The 18935-nt window shown below is 53.7% G+C and overlaps 2 protein-coding genes and 1 long non-coding RNA gene across 3 annotated transcripts; 2 read left to right on the top strand and 1 right to left on the bottom strand.

Moving 5' to 3' along the window:
• The first annotated feature begins 6 nt into the window (after positions 1-6).
• Positions 7-1884, top strand: TXNDC17 (thioredoxin domain containing 17). The gene is made up of 4 exons (XM_030295368.2): positions 7-202; positions 594-675; positions 945-1020; positions 1653-1884. The coding sequence occupies exons 1-4, from the start codon at positions 58-60 to the stop codon at positions 1719-1721; spliced, it is 372 nt and encodes a 123-aa protein (XP_030151228.1). The 5' UTR covers positions 7-57; the 3' UTR covers positions 1722-1884.
• A 1203-nt stretch (positions 1885-3087) lies between these two features.
• On the bottom strand, positions 3088-9729 carry MED31 (mediator complex subunit 31). Its single transcript, XM_030296419.1, has 4 exons — positions 9631-9729; positions 8859-8936; positions 8453-8549; positions 3088-3530 (listed from the first exon to the last, which is right to left on the bottom strand). The coding sequence occupies exons 1-4, from the start codon at positions 9656-9658 to the stop codon at positions 3338-3340; spliced, it is 396 nt and encodes a 131-aa protein (XP_030152279.1). The 5' UTR covers positions 9659-9729; the 3' UTR covers positions 3088-3337.
• A 221-nt stretch (positions 9730-9950) lies between these two features.
• On the top strand, positions 9951-14516 carry LOC115501728. Its single transcript, XR_003964891.1, has 3 exons — positions 9951-10075; positions 13573-13701; positions 14104-14516. It is a non-coding gene; the product is annotated as an uncharacterized LOC115501728 (long non-coding RNA).
• The last annotated feature ends 4419 nt before the right edge of the window (positions 14517-18935 follow it).

The raw sequence follows: 18935 nt of genomic DNA, 5'->3' as shown, positions 1-18935 counted from the left end.
CGTCCCGCGGCGGCGCCTCCCGGAGACCCGGCCGGCGGTGCGCGGCGCGCCCTCCCGATGGCCGGCTACGAGGTGGTGAGCGTGTCCGGCTTCGAGGAGTTCAGCCGGGCGGTGGAGCAGCACCACGGCAAGACCATCTTCGCCTACTTTACCGGCTCCAAGGACGCCGGCGGGAAGAGCTGGTGCCCCGACTGCGTGCAGGGTGAGAGGCCGGGACTCGGGGCCCGCGGCGTGGGAGCCGAGCGAGAGCCGGACGAGGGGGCTGGCCGACCCTCCCCGCCGCTCGACCCGGATACCGCGCGCATCCAGTCCCCGAACACCTGTCCCGTCCCCGGTACGCCTCGTGTGTCCGGGACAGGGGAGCCGGTCGTCCGCCGTCAGCGAGGACGCCCCGCAGCGTTCTAGGTGCCCGTGGCGCGGGGGCCCATCTGCCCTCGGATTTGGCCCTCGGCCTTCAAGTGGTTTTCTGGTCGACCTCAGTTACAGTCTGAGGACTTGAGCGAAGACGGAAGGGAGGGGGGAGGGACGCTGTTCCTCGGTGCCGGATTCTAGAGCCGATGAGTAATTATTTCGTATCAACTTTTGTTTTAAAGCGGAGCCAGTCGTGCGAGAGGGGCTGAAGCACGTCAGTGAAGGATGTGTGTTCATCTACTGCCAAGTGGGAGAGAAACCTTAGTAAGTGCCCGTGTGCAGACCCTCCTGTCCCGGATGCTAGACTCGCGCACTTAGGCAGAAGGGCCTCGGCGACTAAGGGTCTGCGTGCTTAGGGCGGTGGGGCAAGTCAAACAGTCAGACACTATTAAAGTCCTAGTCCTCAAGCTTTTACAAACATTTACAAAGAAACCAGTGATTACTGAAAGACTAAATGTAGGAATCTATCAAATATTAAATGGGGAGAAACCAAGTAAATGTTACCCATAATCACTTTTTCTTTTTCGAAACAGTTGGAAAGATCCAAATAACGAGTTCAGAAAAAACCTGAAAATAACTGCGGTGCCTACACTCCTTAAATACGGAACAGTAAGTGTCTGTCGTGTCATTGTGGCGGGACTACAACCGCCCCCGTCAAAACTCCTGTTCTGGATTCAGATTTTAAAAGATCTTGATGTTTGTTCCCAGTGGGGATCTATTAAAATGCACAGCTTGGCTGTCCATCCCTATGGGCAATCAAATAAACTATTAAAAATGCCAGTATCTTAAGTATTAGGTCTTTTTCATGCTTTGTGAAAGCCACTCTGTTTTAAAATTCTCCAAGCACTGCTCAAGAAAGTTGGTTAACGTAATTCCTTAAAATACTAGCATCGATGGTTGTTTTCTACTGACTTCAGGATTCTGGCTCCAAAGAAGGCCCCTCCTCCAGTTTGGCCATGGCCAAAACTAACGAGTTCTAAACTAACGAGTTGAGGGAAGGCGATGGTGCTGGGCTTGCTGTCTCTTGTTTTAGTCCAGGAGCTGAGTATTTTAATGATTTATCTTAAGGCAAATAGTTATTAGAACTATCTAATGAGACTTGTCACAACTAGATGATGGTCTTTGAATAGCATGGTTTCTCCATTGTAAGATTTGTGTTAACTCAAGGAAGAACAACTCCTTCCCTCCCTAATGACTTTTTTGTAGCTGTGGGTCAAGATTAGACTGCTCTTCTCTTACAGCCTCAAAAACTGGTGGAATCCGAGTGTCTCCAGGCCAACCTCGTGGAGATGTTGTTCTCCGAAGATTAAGAGTTGATGATGACGGTTGTGTCTTGATTTCCTGATCTGCTCTGGCATAAAAGCAGTTGCGTGCTTGCTTTGAATTCATGTTAGCAATAAATGAATGAACGAATGACGATGTAAAAAATAGTTTATGTCTAAACAGTGCTATTAAAATGCTCACGAACCCTCAGTTTGCCTGTAATATTTGGGAATTTCTAAGATACAGGTAAAATACGCCTTCAGGAGTGACAGTAACAGCACTGGGGATGCATTATTGGAGGTGACAGAAATCTCTAAAAGTCCCTACCAGTAAAGGCAAATTCCAAATCTCCAAAGGAGTTAGGATCTTTTACCGTAAATGCCACAAATTTACAAAGAATTGCTCCTAAAACGCCTGGTCCGGCTTTAGAACGTACAACTTCCCGTAGCCAGTGACGGAGAGCACAGTGCACCTAATGCAGCCTCCCTACTCACTGCGGGCAGTTTTGCTCTCCTGTCTCAGGAGGCTTTCTGGCTCTGGCGGAGGCAGGTGGCACAGGTGGTCAGAGACCACGTCGTCGAGTGGTGGTGGCCGGAGTCCCAGCCACGAGTCAGGCACGCCGATCACCACCGCAGACAAGCTTCTTAACCTGTCTGAACCTCAGTCTCCTCCTTTATGGACGCGGGTGGTTCTGCAAGGGACACGAGAGCAGGACAAGGCAGGTCACGTGGCCCTGGGGTGTAGTGCCGGCCACGGGAACGTCGGCTGTGCTGGATGATCACAAGTATTTGAGGCTCCTCATCTTTATTCTAGTCCAAGGTCCAAGGGTGCAATGAGAAGTTAACCAACAACCTTCTCCTTCCCGTCACCCGGTCAGTGACACGCCGCCTGTTCCTTTAAGCCCTCTTGCAAAGCAAGTGGGGATACGGATAAGTCCTCCTTTTGGGCAGAGTTTAAGAACCTTTCTGCAGTTCCTGCTCTGATTTAAGGAAATCATTCACAGGGGCGCCTGGGTGGCTCAGTCGGTTGAGCGTCTGACTTCGGCTCAGGTCACGATCTCGCGGTCCGGGAGTTCGAGCCCCGCGTCGGGCTCTGGGCTGACGGCTCGGAGCCTGGAGCCTGCTTCCGATTCCGTGTCTCCCTCTCTCTCTGCCCCTCCCCCATTCATGCTCTGTCTCTCTCTGTCTCAAAAATAAATAAACGTTAAAAAAAAAAAAAAGAAACCATTCACTCTATTCCCCTCATTCTGTAGACAGAGGGTAGGCAGGGCAGCTGTTCAGACGGACAGTAAGAAGGAGGGAGACGGACTTGCCCAGGCCCCACCACGTGTAAGGAACAGAGCTAGGCTTATTAGAGTTTGGGACATTTGGTGGCCCTCCCCTTGCCCCCCCCCCCCACGACTCCTTAAGCTGGTTTAAAGCACCTAACGTTTCTGTTTTTATTCAGTTGGTCAAGTACTAATAATAACTTACAAATCCACAGGGAAGCCAAAGGAGAACAATTCTGGTCGGACAGAAGTAATCTATTAGCAAAAAGTTAGCTGCATTAAACAGGACACTACAGTTCTAGGCGCCGCCCCAGGGAAGGCAGCCAGGAGCGTCTCTGTGCTCTCTGCACGAGCGCAGTATGGACGCGTCCCAGAAGCCGGTCGCGGACCCGGCTCTCACTTTCCCGCCGCGTTATTCTGCTGCTGCTGCTCTGCCAGGGCTTGCTGAAGGCGCATCCGCTTCCGGGAATAGTGCTGCCAGTGCAGAATCTGCTGCTCGTCGATAAACTTGGCGCACTGAGCGTTCACCAGCTCCTTGCGGAAGTGCTCGTACTGAAGCAGCTCGAGCATGTGCAGACACTGTGGGTACCTGGGTGCGAGTGGACAAGTTAACGACCGGCACGGTCTAGGTCAATCGCGCCAGGCTCCAACTCAGTTTCTCGCTCAAAACCGATGTCGTAGCCTACCATTTCTAGAACATTCGTTCACTGTGGTAGTACAGGTTCTGTTTTTCCTGCTTCTGCAAAGAAGCCGCTCATCAAAAGTCAGCATGAAGCAAAAGTTTCCAAAGGGAAAAAAACTTAACTTCAGAAAGACTGAGTAGCCCGCCCAACACTACACGGGAGCTGGTAAGCAGAGTCAAACTTTGGGGGCAACCATTCAGTTCTGTGGTGGTGTCCAAGGTGAGGACCATAAACACTTTTTATTTTAGTAATTACCTGTTTATAGTTGATCACTACCAGTTTTCCATCACTAGTGAGAAAGACAAGTTTTATTCAAAACCGACTCCGTTTCAGAAATAACTACGCACGAGCCCTGTACCCTACTTTCCACAGGGACGTAACAGTTCTGGAATTGCTTCACAGGTTCTCTGAGACTGAGCAACTGAGTACGTAAGCACACCTGAGATAAAGAGAGCCAGATCTCTGACTGTTAGGAAAGTTGTTACACACAAGGATGGCGGGGGAGGCTGGAATGGACCCTGTGTTAAGGAGCTGCAATTGGAAACATCAGTATGAACTCCTGGCTTTTAATATAGACACAGAAACAGACAGGGATTAGAAGTACGTACACACACGTACACGTACACACACACACACACACACACACACACACACACTTCTTAGCTGTGTGTCCTGAGAGGGCCTAGCAGCAATGACACTGGTACCAACAAGCACACTCAGATGATGGATTGTGAAACACCATTTTCCAGGGCCCCCGGCGAAATGGCTGGCTCCAGGGCTAAGGCAGGGAAGGTACAAGATGAGCCGGGAATGTTATGTAGTGCCAGAAAGAGGAGTGCCCAGAAAATCGTGGGGATGAGTCACAAGGACTCAGGAGGCAACCCAAAGGGGCTCCTAGTGGCCAAATCTGGAACCGTTACAAGAAAACACAATTATAATCCAAAAAATAAGAATCCAGGAGTCCATATTGATGTGACTCTTAAATGAATAAATAAATAGGGAAAAGAGGAATGATTCATCCTCATACCTAAACCACAACTGATAAACGTAGAAAGTGACAGAATTAGAAAATCAAGTAAAAACTGCTTCCGGCAGGTATCAACAGACCCAAAATTAGGGGGTAAAGTATGACACGAAACAAAGTATGTACACAGTATCGAAGCATTTCCTCGTAAGACACTTATTAAATACAAAAGGAAAACTAGTAACTTGATGTGGTAAAAACTGGCAGTTAAACCACCTGCCTCAACCAAGTGGCCAAAATTAACATCACTAGCAGCAGGTCAAATTGACTTCCTGCAACTCCTGACAGGATATATACCAAGAAGTTTAGAAAATCACTTCCGGGTCACAGTTGGGGGGGGGGGCAGAGGGGGGAGTGCAGGGGGAAGGAGCAAAAAACTCAAGATTAAAGACTTAAGGAGGCATAAATACAAAATATAGCACAGGAGCTTAGACTGGATACCGTCCCAGACACAGGTCATTAATGAGACAGCGGACAAAATCAGAATGAAGTCTGCAGACTAGATAATGTGTTAATGTTAATGTTCAGATTTTGATCACTGTCCTGTGGTTACAGAAAATGTTAACATTTAAAATATCTGGGTGAAGAATATATAGGAATTCTCTTTATGATTTTTGCAGCTATTTCATAAGTGAAATTATTTCAAATAGAAAAGACATGAGATCTGAGTCCATTAAAAAACCTTCAACTATAAGAGAGCTCGGAGCCAGACTTGTGCAGGCGGTATAGACAGGACGGAAGGATGAAAACCGTATATACCGCAGCGGTGCTTCCCACGTCTTCATGTGCACGCAAATCACTCCCTGAACGCAGACTCTGATTCAGCAGGTCTGAGGTGGGGGCCTGGGTTCTGCATCTCTAACAGGCTCCCAAGTGACAGCAGGGCTGCTGGTCTGGGGACCACGCTGGGGAGCAGGGCGCAACCCCACTGCTGTCCTTCCGAGACAACATCGGTATGCTATCGGCACTCCAGAGACACAGCTGCTTGTAGCTGTTGGGGCCTGAGCCTGAATGCCTTGCTCACACCCAACCTCTTTCCTTCTCATGCAGGCATCGGGACGGGGAAAGACCTGGGTCTGAAGGGCATCGGGACGGGGAGAGACCCGGGTTTGAATACCAGCCCCGCCACTCACCAGCTGGCTGGCCTTGGACAAGGTTCTCAACCTCGGGAAGCTTTAGCTTCCTCACCTGTAACCTAAACCACCGTGACAACCAAGAGAGTGGTCTCAGGTGGCATTCGGTCAATAAACGGAACTCGGACACGCAGTGATCATCTCTCAAACTTGTAAAGACAACGCTCAGAGTAAGTATTTTCACAGGCTACAACTCTGGCCTTAACCGACAAGAGGAAGTAAGAGGTACCAAAGGAAAAGTTGCCCCTTTAGATTTCGGAAAAGTAAATGAGGCATAAACGGAGAACTCAGTTAACAGCACTGATGAAAACGAGAACAGAGGAGTTGGAGTTGGCATAAAGCTCTCAGCGAGTCGGCGATGTGAATCCCTGCCCCCCCCCCCCATGAAAAAGTAACAGGAACTCAAGTTACACCCACTGGAGCGTGACGTCCACCTGAAGAAGTGTGGCTGGTCCACCGCACCCTGACTGCACCCGAAGGCCTGTGTCCAGTTCCTGGCAGAACAGCGGAGGGCACGGTTGCAAAATACCCCAGGGAGGGCGCGTGAGAAACGGCTGACAGCGGCTGAGAAAGCACGGGTAAGGGCTACGTCGCAGGGGCGGGTACCGGCTACCAGGGAAGCAGGACGAGCGGCGCCAGGGTCTGCACGCGGCGGCCGCCCCTCAGGTGAGCCAGCCCCAACATGGAAGGGGGAAGCCCTGCGGTGAGCAGACCCTCCAGATTTAGGGAGTAACTACAAGTCTGGATTATTATACGAAACTCTCCGACCTTTAAGGTCAGCAACTCTTAAACAAAAGCCTCCTGCAACTGATGACACACGCCCACAGCGGTTAGCCTGCAACCTCTCTTGAATGCAAACCTCTGAAGGGCAGTTGCCTCAAGGGGTCACAGACGGGTTCCGGATTGACTCAGGGGCGAAACTGGAGATCTGGGTTGAAGCTGCACACGGGGGCATCATAGCCCAATAAAAGGAAACACTTCCCGTCACGCAGCTAGCAAGGGAACCGGCTGTCCCTAAACAGAGCAACAGGCCCTCCCTGGAGCCCTCCAGAGCGCAGCCGGCCATCCCGCCAACGCTGGGGGGACGCAGAACTCCCCGTGCCTGTGGCCCTGTGTCCACACGGAGTCTCCAAGTCTACGTACACACACCACCTAATAAAGTCTTCACTGTGATTATTAAATAAGTGGCTGTTTAAAAAGGACCAGTAAGGGAGCAAAGGGGTCCTGCAGGCAGAGAGATGCGGGCTTCAAAAACCAGTTATTAGACACAGATCAAAAAAGTGAGTTGGATAAAGTACAAGTTTGAGTCATTTCCCTCTCAAATGTGTTTGTTTAAAAAAGAAAAAGACAAGAAGGGCGCCTGGGTGGCTCAATCGGTTAAGCATCTGACTTCGGCTCAGGTCATGACCTCGCGGTTCGTGGGTTCGAGCCCAGCATCGGGCTCCGTGCTGATGGCTCAGAGCCTGGAGCCTGCTTCAGATTCTGTGTCTCCCTCTCTCTCTCTCCGCCCCTCCCCCACTCATGCTCTCGCCCTCTCTCTCAAAACAAATATTAAAAAAAAATTCTTTTTAAAGAAAAAGACAAGGGAACAAAAAAAGACAAGTTTCACTATTGCCTTCTGATTACCTAGTTAAAGAAAAGGCCTGAGTTCAAGGTTTAAAGAACACAGGTCTTGCACATACGAGGCTCTAAAGAAAGACAATAGCTACAGACATACTGCCTTTTTTTCTTTTACAAACTAAAGGTTTGTGGCAACCCTTCATCAAGCAAGTCTGCCCGCACCATTTTTCCAACAGCATTTGCTTACCTCATGTCCCCGTGTCGCATTTTAATAATTCTCACATTTTAAACTTTTCATTATTATTATATTTGTTATGGTGATCTGTGATCATGACTTCCTAAAAGCTTAGATGATGGTTAGCATTTTTTAACAATATATTTTTTTATTAAAATATCTACCTTTTTTTTTTTTAAATACTATTGCACACTTAATAGCCTGCAGTATTGTGTGAACATAAGCTTTATACACTGGGAAACCGAAAAATTCATTTGGCTTGCTTTACTGCAGGGTTCACCTTCTTGCAACGGTCTGGAACAAACCCACAGTATCTGAGATGTGGCCGTAATAAGAATCAGATAAGGTCACCCCCTCCAGAAAATCTTGCTGATAAGTGCCCTATGTTCTTCAGTTTTCAGCCGACGACTATGCCATTGCATTTAAAGACTGTGGGTTCGTTAGGGTCGGAAACGCAGAGAGATGGGGTGAGCAGTACAAGTACAGTCAGACAAGACAGAGCTAGGTCACACAGAGCCTGAGCCCAGGTAAAGAGAAGGGACTCTGTTCTGCATGGGATGGGAGGGCACTGACAGGCTCTAAGCAGCAAAGTGTCCTGTCGTAACATTTTTGAAAGAGCAAGATGGCTTCTGTGTAGAAAATTATTTTGCTTCCTTTGGCCTGGGGGCGGGAGGACACAGGATGAGGGTAAGAGAGGCAGGGATGAGCAGTGAGATTGCACAGTAACCCAACTTAGAGATGAGGCGGAGAAACTAAAGACGTAGAGGGGTTCAAAATACATTTTTTCCAATGTGAAACTACAAAGTCTGTTAAATGTCAGTGTCTTGGAATATAATACACTACATACATATTTAGGACTGTAAAAATTAAACTTACTTTAGATACTTGGCATATTCTGGTTCTTTCCAGTAAAGCAAGTACTTAAGATAATTAACAAAAGCTTTGTCTTTGAAGTAACCTCTTTGGGCAAGAACTGAAAGGCATAAAAACAAAAAATATATCTGTAGAGCAAACCAATCCTGGAAGTACCGATCGATGACCCCTAGCATACAGAATCTACGTATGTAAATCCCCACCACCACCACACACTGAATTCAGAACATAAGTCCCAGTCCGTTCAGACACACACACACACACACACACACACACACACACCCGTTTAAGTGTAGCAGTGATCCCACTGAACTGAGCATACATAAAAGTAGACATTATTACGAACTGCAATTCTTCTTGTCAGAGATGTTAACAGGTACTCAATTCCATTAGGCGCCCAACAACTTACAATTAAGGTAATTGGGGTTGGCTAAACACTGCACGAATTCCAACTCCAACTGAAACCGAAGTCGATTTCCAGCATCATCTAGGACGGAATACAGCAAAAGTCACCCAAAATTAAGGTCACCATCTAGAACACTGACTTGTAGAAAAAGACGTGATTGCCGCTGAGAACGTATTTCTGCAAAAGTAAGGGCACGGCGTGGCTTTCCTAAACTGGGCGTGGGGGAAGGTGGCCCTTCCCCACTAGTCCGGGGGGAAGCAGAGAGCGCTCTGCTCAACAAGATCAAGTGAGGCGCTCCTCTAAAGACAAGAGCAAAAGGCGCACCCACGGGGCAGGACACCCACCACCCGGGAGCCAGGACCCGAGATTTCCAGACTGATCAGCGGGAGAAGGTCGTAATAACCGCGCCTCAGAGCCCCGCTAAGTACCCCGGGGAAAGTCCAGAATGCAAGCTGCAAACGGGCCGACGGGACGTGCGCCGGTTCGAGAAATGTCAGGGGCAGAAAGGCTCACAGTCGGGCGACATCTCACACTTAAGCACGCTCATCGGGGACGCGGAAAACCAGCGGCGGAAGGGACGGTTCAGCAGCGCGTCCTGCCGCTGGGGCCTCGCCGGGAGGCCGATGGGGTCGGCGTCCGAACGGCAGAGGTGAGAAGGAAGGAGCCGCGGACAGGAGCCCCGCCGGAGCTGCGCCGCAAAGGAGTCCCCGGGGAAGCGGGAAGAGATGTCTGGCCCGGGGCACCTGTGTTTGCTAGGGTCCCGAGCGCTACTTACCCGTCTCCATAGTGACGGCCGCGGCCATCGCGAGTAAAGCCGCCCCGCTGCCACCGGCCCCACGAGCAATTTGCCCGCAGGTTCCGGAAGCGGCGGCCCCTCTTCCGGTCGCGGGGCAGTGTGGGATGCGGGGCGGGGGCGGCCCCGCGCAGGCCCCGCTCTCCGGCTCCGGCTGCGACCCCGCCCCCCGGCCCTTCGCAGGCCCCGCCCCTCGGCCCCTCACAGGCCCCGCCTCTGGCTCCCGCGGGCCCCGCCCCCTGGCTCCGCGCAGGCCCCTCCTCCGGTTCCTCGCAGGCCCCGCCCACCGGCCCCGCGCAGCCTCGGGAGGCGGCGCGCAGAGGGTCAGAGGCAGAGCCGTGGCGCCCGCAGAGGGGGAGCCAGAGGAGACACGGCCGACAGGGACGTGTTTTGGAGGCAGGGCTGACATGACTGATGGACGTGGAAGGTGAGGGAGAGGAACAAGAGAACCAAGAATGACTCGAGCGGTCCGGTGCGCGGTGGTGCCAGTTCCTGGGATGAGGGTCACTAGGGAAGACAGGTCTGGGGGGAAAGCCAGTTGAGGTGTGGCATGATGAGTCTGAGATGCCTGCAGAATACCCGCAGACGCAGAGGGGCGGCGGGGTGCAGGAGGCTGGCTACCGTGACAGGTGAGGGTTGGAAGTACGAACTGAGAGCTCGTGGGTGCATGGGTGGCATTAAAGCCACGGGACTGAGTGACTGTCACCTGCCAGTCTGTCCCGCTCCTTTTATGCCCCGTGAATGGATTCGCGAGTACCAGCTGGCTGAACACCTCTTCCCCTCTCTCAGCCCCACAGGGACCTGCCACAATTTTTCCTTGCCCAGAGCCTCCTGGTGGCCACCAATAAGGGAGAAAGTTTGCACTAAAATGGTAGACAAATCTTGGCTTTCACAGGCTACTACTGCTCCTGGGAAGGTCTCGAAGGTTCATGTCCTGGGTTTTTGGTTTTGTTTTTGGCAGGGGAGGCGGGGGCGGGGGGTGTGGCTATCAACCTGTCATCCTAGTCCCAGGTCCTCATGGGAGGGCCAAGGTCACCTGAACCGGTAACAGTGGTTCTCCACTGGGGGCACTCCGGCCCCGCAGGGGACACTTGGCAGTGTCTGGAGATATTTTTGTCACAACTGTGCGGGTTGGACGCTTCTGGAATCTAGCGGGTGGAGCCCAGGGATGCCAATAAACGTGCCACAAGGTGCAGGACCCCACCCCACCCTGACAATAGAGAACCACTCGGCCCCAAATACCAACGGTATCAAGGTTGAAAATTCTGAAGATTCTAGCAGCTTAGAAGGCTAGAGCGTGGTCCGTTGGGGGAAGCACCTCACTTGGTAGAAGGATTTGCTGCTGGAGAGGGTCAGAGGCAGTGGCCTCTGTCACATGTCAGGACAGGTGCTCCGAGAGAGGGAGATGTTGATTTTGAGGAGACCTTACCTGCCTGCTGTCAGTGACTCCTGTGACATTTATCCCTGGAGGGAAGGTGGGTGGGCAGTCCCATCTAGCAGGTGTAGGTGACCTTGATTCTGCAGGGCCTCGCGGTGGGGTCGGGCACTGGCCATTGCCAGGCACTGTGCTAAGTCATGACCCACACCACTTCATCTAATCACGGGGCAGTGCCCTGGGCTCAGGGGCTCAGGCCAGGGGGGTGGTGTAAAACCCCAGAGGCTACCCTAAAGCTTCTGACTCATAAAACTGATGCTGTAAACTAACAATTAGACTTTGGAATTTAGTCTTTGGTGAGCTTACTAATTCTTTTTAGCGTGACAGACCATGTGCATTACATACACTCTCTTAATCAGTGTCTTTTTTTAATTCATTAATTAATTTATTTTAATATTCATTTTGAGAGAGAGAGAGAGAGAGAGATAGTGTACCAGTAGAGGAGGGGCAGAGAAAGAATCCCAAGCAGGCTCCGTGTTGCCAGCGCAGAGCCCGATGCAGGGCTCGAACTCACGAACCGCAAGATCATGACCTGAGCCGAAATCAAGAGTTGGGCGCTCAACTGACTGAGCCATGCAGGCGCCCCAATCAGTGGTTTTTATGTTTATTTTTTTAAATTTTTTTGTTAAAAAAAATTCTTTTACTGTTTGTTTATTTTTGAGAGACAGCAGGAGACAGAGTGTGAGCAGGGGAGGGGCAGAGAGAGGGAGACACAGAATCGGAAGCAGGCTCCAGGCTCCGAGTTGTCAGCACAGAGCCCGACACAGGGTTCGAACTCACAAACTGCGACATCATGACCCAAGTTAGACGCTTAGCCAACTGAGCTACCCAGTCGCCCAGAAATCAGTGGGGTTTTTAAACATTTTTTAATGTTTACTTATTTTTGAGAGAGAGACAGAGACAGAGAGAGCATGAGCGGGGGAGGAGCAGAGAGAGAGGGAGACAAAGAATCCAAAGTAAGCTCCAGGCCCTGAGCTGTCGGCACAGAGCCCGACGCGGGGCTCGAACTCGTGAACCATGAGATCATGACCTGAGCTGAAGTCGGATGCTTAACTGACCTAGCCACCCGGGTGCCCCAGAAATCAGCGGGTTTTTTTTAATGAACAAAGTAGTTGCTTTTCTTTAACAATGTTCCTTATTGACATTTTTATTACAAAGGTGATATGTGTTACGTGTAACAAATGAAGATAATTCAATGATGTGTAAAGAAAAATTTAATAATTTGTCATCATTCCTTTCCATTACATCCTCTGGAAATCATTGATGTCAGCAGCCTGGTGCATATCCTTCTAGACCTTTCTGCATTCACCGCTTCTGTACCCCTTCGTAGTAGCACGGGGAAGACGGCTTGGAAGATTACTGGAAACGCCAAAGACTTGATTTCCAGATGATTGGTTCTCTTGAAAGGATACGGGATTCTGGGAGCTTCCTTCTCTTTGTTATGATCATGCCATAAAAAAAGGGCTTTATGTAAGTTTGTCCTTCCCAATTTCACTTATCCGTGCTTCAAAGCTGAAACCCAGAGAGGCATACACAGAGCAAGATGGCATCCAACAAAAGACACGAGTTATGAAGGAAAAGGATATCACAAGGTATTTGTCACGTACTCTGCTTTACATCTGCGAGTCCACAGGTTTAAAATGACCCCGTGTGTTGGGGCACCAGGGTGGCTCCGTCGGTTAAGCGTCTGACTCTTGATCTCAGCTCAGGTCATGATCTCACGGTTCGTGAGTTCGAGCCCTACATAGGGCTCTGTGCTGCTTGGGATTCTCTCTGTCTCCCTTTCTGCCTGTCCCCCGCTCACACACACACACACTCTCTCTCTCTCTCTCTCTCAAAACTAATTAAACTTAAAAAGAATAAATAAAATGCCCCGTATGTTAAAGAAGTTTCTATCGGTCATAAAGTTTGAAGCACCTTCTGTGTACCGTGTCTGTGTGCCCTCCCCCCACCACACACCGTGGGAGCTTCTGTACCTGTGACGTGGATGTGAGGCTGAGCCCAGCAGGTGCACGAGAAGCAGAGAGCAATGCTGTCCCTCCGCCCCTGCCAAGAACGCCCGCCGCCAATGGCTCCATCTACTAATCCCTTGGGTTGATCAAGCTAGGTAGCTGTCTGTGGTTCTTGCCGACCAGGTTAGTTTGCAAAACTAAGCAAGTACGAGTCAGCACCTGTCACCGTCCTCATGATCCATCCGTTTAAATGTAAGCTGAGGGCAGCTCAGGGACTCCAGCATGTGCGTAACCGCGGTCAGCTGTGTGGAAAAGGCTCGAAAGAATGCCCCCTTAACAGGACCCTCTTCCCCCCCCCCCCCCCCCCCCCCCCCCCGTCACACAAGCCACGGGAAGAACCAGTGAGGCATCTGGTCTGTGCTCTGGGCATCCTGCCCTGGATCCGTGACCCAGCTTCTAGGGGCTTCCGCATGCTGTGGCCCAGAGAAAGACTTCACTGTTTAAACCCACCCCACCCCCATTTTTCCCCCATCACAGTCGATCTTCGTGGTACAGATGGAAAAGCTGAAGTCCGCAGCGGCCGAGGGCAGTTTGGCCGGGAGCAGACATCCTCACAACCACTGCTTCCTGCCTCCTGGGACAGTTTCTTGTCATAGCCAAGTGGAGGTGAGTGTGAGTGTGGTGTCCCTAAGGTGAATTTGCAGGGAGCACCGTGCACGAGACTAAAACCAGAGGAGGAGGAGAGACAGGAGCGACACTTCTATGGAATTCTCCAGACACTCTCATTCCCAGGAGACTCTGTAAACAGCTCATTACACTTTTGAAGGTGTTATTAGGTACAGAAGCGTCATCATGTCTCGTTGATAAATTGGCCCTTTATGGGTAGGAAATGCCCGTCTTCCCGTGTATGGAGGACGTGCTGTATCATGTAGCCGGATCTTGGTTTTTTCTCCTAACGTAATCGTTTCAGCCTTTAACTCGGGATGTGTAGGCAGCTTCTGTTTTCTGTGATTATTGACGGGGTTGGCTGATTTACTCTTTCTGTTTCCCGTTACGGGTTTCGTCAAGGTTCACAGCGCCCATTTCGGACCACGCTGTGCCCACATGTGGATGCTATGTGCGTGGCATGCAGCACGGGAGCCTTGAAGGGTTCGCCCCCGTCCCCCGCCTCCGCTGCTGTCCTCCTGTGTGTCCCCCACGTCGCAGACCCCGCGTTCGTGGCTGGCGTATTTGATGATGTTTTCTAGAAATGTCAATAACAACTTCTGAAGGTCCTATTCCCTCGCACCGTCAGGGACACTGGAGGCCCGTCCCTTCGCGTGGGTGCAGAGGGTCTCGGTCCCCTCGCACCTTCCTCCCTCCTGCCCGAAGCCCTTTGTCAGTGCAGGTTTCCCGGTGTTGTGTGTCCAGTAAAGCTGTGACTTTGTCCTCGTGTTTGAAATATATTTTTTCCTGGACAGAGAATCCTTACTTTCTTTTTCTCTCTGTACATTAAAAGTGTTATTCCAATGCCTTCTTTTTTTTTTTAACATTCATTCATTTTTTGAGAGACAGAGTGTGAGCAGGGGAGGAACAGAGGGAGAGGGAGACCCAGAATCCCAAGCAGCCTCCAGGCTCTGAGCTGACAGCACAGAGCCGGACGCGGGGCTCGAACTCACGAACCGTGAGATCATGACCTGAGTGGAAATCGAGAGTCGGACACTTAACAGACTGAGCCCCCCAGGGACCCCCACCCTCTTCCTGTTTCTCATTCGGGGTTCACTGCGTGTTTGGGATCTGTGGCCGGAGCTTGGGAAGCGAGGGTGGGCATTCAGCACACTAAACTCCAGAAGAAAATCTGGGACTGTGACGTCAATTCTGTGGATGGCAACCTGCATTCTTCTCATTAACGAAGCGAACACAGAAAAGTGCGGAATCTGCTCGAGCGTTCACACACCATAAAGGTGAGAAGTGCCTGTGGAGGTGCTGTGTGCTGTCACCGTGTGGGACATGCTCACACTGGGAGTCACGTCAAACCCGTTGGAGGAAAGCGCTATCCGAGGCCTCCTCCCGCTACAGAGCCCCTCCGAGTCCGTCCGCGCCCGGCTTAGCATCCGTGCCATGACAGGCAGTGGACAGCAGAGGTCAGGCCATCCCCGCAGGGTGGCCAAGGCCCGACCTTAGCCGAGAAGCAACAGGCCCGAGGTGGCAGCTGTTAATAGAAACCCCAGCTGTCTCGCCTTGGGGTGACCACTTGGGAGAGCCCGCCGTCCTCCCCCCGGCGAGGCCTTGCCGCAGGACCCTTCCCCCCCTCTACCCCCAGACCGGGTTCTTTGGACGTCAGAACACCCCCGGATACTCCAGGGGAAGGTCCTGGCATTGAGGCTTGGGCCCTGGCCACATTCACTTTGGAAAACCGGGATTCGGGACCGTCCCCGGCCAGCCCCAGGCCCCACTAGTGCAGTTTACCGTCCCCCACCATCCCCTTCCTCTCTGCTGGCCCGTCTGCAAAGTGCAGCCACGGGTGCGTTTCTGAAACATTTCACTCTTCCCTTCCCACATCCTCACACCCTTGTGGTGCTTCTGCGCCTCCGACACGGCGTGCAGCCTGGCCGCGGGCTGAGCGCCGTGCTCCCATCACACCCTGCTGGTGCTCACTCCTGTCCAGCCTGTGCTCCCCAGAGCCGCCGCGGAGGGAGACAGGGCCACGGGGGCCAGCGTCGTGTGGCCTGTCCCCCATCCTCGTCCGACCCAGCGGGCACTGTGGGTGGGGCATGGCGTGGGCCCCCACACGGGCAAGCCTGTTGGATCCAGCCCTGGGGCCTTGTGCTCGTGGCAGGAGCCTGGCGGAGATGCGGGAACCCTGAGCCTGGGCCGGAGCCCCCCAGGAGTCAGCACCACGACCCGGGGGGCTCCCCGCCGCCTTTGCCCTGTGTCCCGGCTCCCTCCACCCTTTCCCACCTCATTGGCCTCTGCTAATCCTCAGGGCCTGTGCACTTTCCACGGCTGTTGCCTGAGCACTCTGCCCCGGATTTGGTAATAATCTGCCCCTTGGTGTCCTTCAGGCGCTCGATCACGTGCTGATTTTACCGATTAAATGCCCCCTCCCCCACCTCCGTCGCTCCCAACCCCAGCCCTGGGGATCTGTGCACGGCACTTAAACAGCCCGCACTGGAGTTTGCGCGCCCCACGGGAAGAACAAGGACCTCGGCTTGCGGGTCACGACTTCCGGTCCCCTGGTGCAGAGCAGGCCAGCACCGTGTTTGCCCTAAGGACGGATGAACGAGTGAACGAATGGTCAGGAGGGACTTCAGGACCCTCCGCTGTTGGGACTCAGACCGAGGCTGCCCCTGAATCCCCGTGGGTCTGCGCAGGGTCGCTGGCTCCTCCGTGGGCGGCCAGGGGGGGCCCAGGTGGACCCTGAGCAGACGCTCGGACGCTCCTTCTGCCGGGTGGCGTGCAACCTGTCCCGAGGCCCTGCCCAGGCCTCCCCGCACCCCTGAGCCCACCTGCTGGGTGTTCCCATGCCCCCGCTCACCTCCCCCCCACAGCACCCGTGTGGCTCCCCCTGGGACGCTGCCTCGTTGACCTGCCCCCGTGCCTCCCAGGCAACTGGAAACCCATCAAGGGCAGGGACCGTCCTAAAGCCTCTCTTTGTCCGGTGAGCACACGTGGACCAAATGAACGAGGTTAGGTTGGTGTGGACACAGGCGCGTCACCCAGCGTTCCTGGCCCCTGTGCGGCAGGCACAGGCCGGGCCGGCTGGGGGGTGCAGCCTCGTGGGAACACCGGCAAAGGGCATCTGGAGGCAGACGGGCTCTGAATAAGGACACACTTGTCCGAGGGGACGTGTTCATCCACGCACCGCGCGGTCCTTCCCGTCCCCTCCCGCTCCCCAGCATGTACGGGGTCCCTACGCGGTGCCGTGGGCCGTGCTGGTCGCCAGGAGCACCGGGCAATTCGGGCTCAAGTCCGTGCCTGCTGCCGGGTAGGCCGGGAGGGCTCAGTCCGTGACAAAGCGCCGTCGCCCCGTGACGCTGTAGCTGGGAGTCCGGACTTGCGCGGGCTTAACCAGATGGCTTCGCCTGCAAACAGCAAGAGCCTTCAAAGCCATTTCATTTGTCCCTTTTCTTAACCCGACACCCAGCCCCACCGTATCTGTTCTGGTTTGGTGCCTCGAGGTGTGAGCTTGGAATGACCTAGCGGGCATCACCCAGACCCCGTGGGGCCACCAGGGTGAGCTGGCCGGGTGGGCGGGCTCGGCCGGGACTGTGTCCCCACCAGCCTGAGGTCTGCGGCTTCGCGGTTAGAGAGCCCCAGACAGGGCACAGCAGGGCAGGCCCCCGGGGAAGACAGGAGTGTCTGTGTGGCCAGCGGGGAGGCACAGACCACGTTCACCAGCAGAGGCGGGGCCGCCCCAACGTCCCGGCGGCTGCTTTACGTAATTATTAATTTTCACGTGTAGGTAGTTTTATTTTCTGCTTGTTTGCATGTATTCTAAGGATCCTTAAACGTTGTCAGATAGCCTTCATATTCCCTATCTCTAAAGACGCTCACGGCGGCCACACTGGAGCACGTCGGACACGAGGGTTGTCCCTGCACTCGTCAGCTCCTACGGACAAGTCTGCCATTTTTCGGTTGAATTATGTGCTTCCCACACATTCCCGGCGGTGGGATTACCACGGAAGGCGGGATAAACGTTTTAGTAGCCCTGGCAACACTCGTTGCCCGATTTCTTCCCTACGAGGCTGTGCTGACAGGCCCCTGGCAACGTGTTTGGGGATTTTATGGTTTTCCCGCCGTCTGGACGGCACGAGGTGCCATCACCTCCTCAGCGTGTGCTGATTTTGGAGGGGCGCGTCGTGGGCACCGCAGACGTCTGCCCCAGGGTGAGCGCGCTCGGCCGGGGGCGTCTTCCGCGTCACAGCCTCTGCGTCCGTCCTTCCCGCTCCACGTCCCTCTGAGGCCTGTCTGTCTGTCCGTCTCAGCCTTTCAGCTTCTGAATCCTGTCCGTCTTCAGCGGCTGACTGGGCAGGCACGGGTCTGGTTCACGGAAGTCCCAGGCAAGCTGCCAGCTAGACCTGGACACTGGCCACCGGCCTCTGCAGCCCCACCCCTCGTCTCTGCAGGTGGCCTCGTCTGGGCTGACCGACCGAGAGGCGGCAGGGAGCGACCCTCGCCAGGGAGGCCCTGGAGGCTCCCTACCCTCGTGACAGCTCGCCAGGTGGGCCCGCGTGTCCTGGCAGCTGGGGATGGGTGGTCCAGCAGAGCCAGGAGGGGGTCCCCAAAGCCCAGATGTGTGGGCAGCAACGGGGCCCCCCGCCTAAATGGCAGGGAGAGCTCACGTCTCCGGCAGAAAGCCCACTGGGCCCCAGGTGGGTAGGGGGCCACGGGCGCTCCGTGGTGCAGCAGGGATAGAGCTGGGCCGGGGGCTGCCCTGCTTCCAACGGCTTTGACGTTTCTCGGGCGCCTGGGAAGATTTTAGAAGGCCACTAATCCACTCAGGCAGACACGTCTGGGGAAGCCCCGCGGTTGGCGGATCGCTGACTCCAGGCGTGGGACCCGTCGCTGCCCGCCACTGAGGCAGGGGGAGCCCCGGTCTCCGCGGTCACCTCGCGGACCCCGAGGACGGCCGGCGAAAGCCGGACGGGAGCCCGGACGGCAGGTCCCCCCTCCCTACTCATCGTATTTGACGTTTTTCAACACTCAGCTGTTTTACGGTTGTTATTACACCAGATATAAAACATTCGGAAAATGGAGAAAACATCCCCAACGAAATTCGATCCTACAGACTCGCCACGCCCTTCCCTCCTGCGGCCGTGCCGTGCCATCGCTGGGGTCGGACAGCGTGCGCGCTTCTGTGTTTCACTTTCTGTCGTAGGCTTCTGCCCCCCAGCGAGACGTGTGCCGTGACCTCAAAG

Source organism: Lynx canadensis, chromosome E1, assembly GCF_007474595.2.
Source record: "Lynx canadensis isolate LIC74 chromosome E1, mLynCan4.pri.v2, whole genome shotgun sequence".
NCBI lineage: Eukaryota > Metazoa > Chordata > Mammalia > Carnivora > Felidae > Lynx > Lynx canadensis.
The sequence above is the reverse complement of the archived record's forward strand: the minus strand, read 5'-3'. Positions and strand labels throughout refer to the sequence as shown.

Bases quoted from the DNA above. Each gene is read 5' to 3' on its own strand.
- MED31 (XM_030296419.1), bottom strand. From the start codon at position 9,658: ATGGCCGCGGCCGTCACTATGGAGACGG. The intron at 8,937-9,630 runs GTAAGTAGCGCT...ATTCCGTCCTAG, and splicing joins GGCCGTCACTATGGAGACGG to ATGATGCTGGAAATCGACTT. The intron at 3,531-8,452 runs GTAAGTTTAATT...ACTCGCACCCAG, and splicing joins GAATATGCCAAGTATCTAAA to GTACCCACAGTGTCTGCACA.
- TXNDC17 (XM_030295368.2), top strand. From the start codon at position 58: ATGGCCGGCTACGAGGTGGTGAGCGTGTCCGGCTTCGAGGAGTTCAGC. The intron at 203-593 runs GTGAGAGGCCGG...TTTGTTTTAAAG, and splicing joins GTGCCCCGACTGCGTGCAGG to CGGAGCCAGTCGTGCGAGAG. The intron at 1,021-1,652 runs GTAAGTGTCTGT...CTTCTCTTACAG, and splicing joins CACTCCTTAAATACGGAACA to CCTCAAAAACTGGTGGAATC.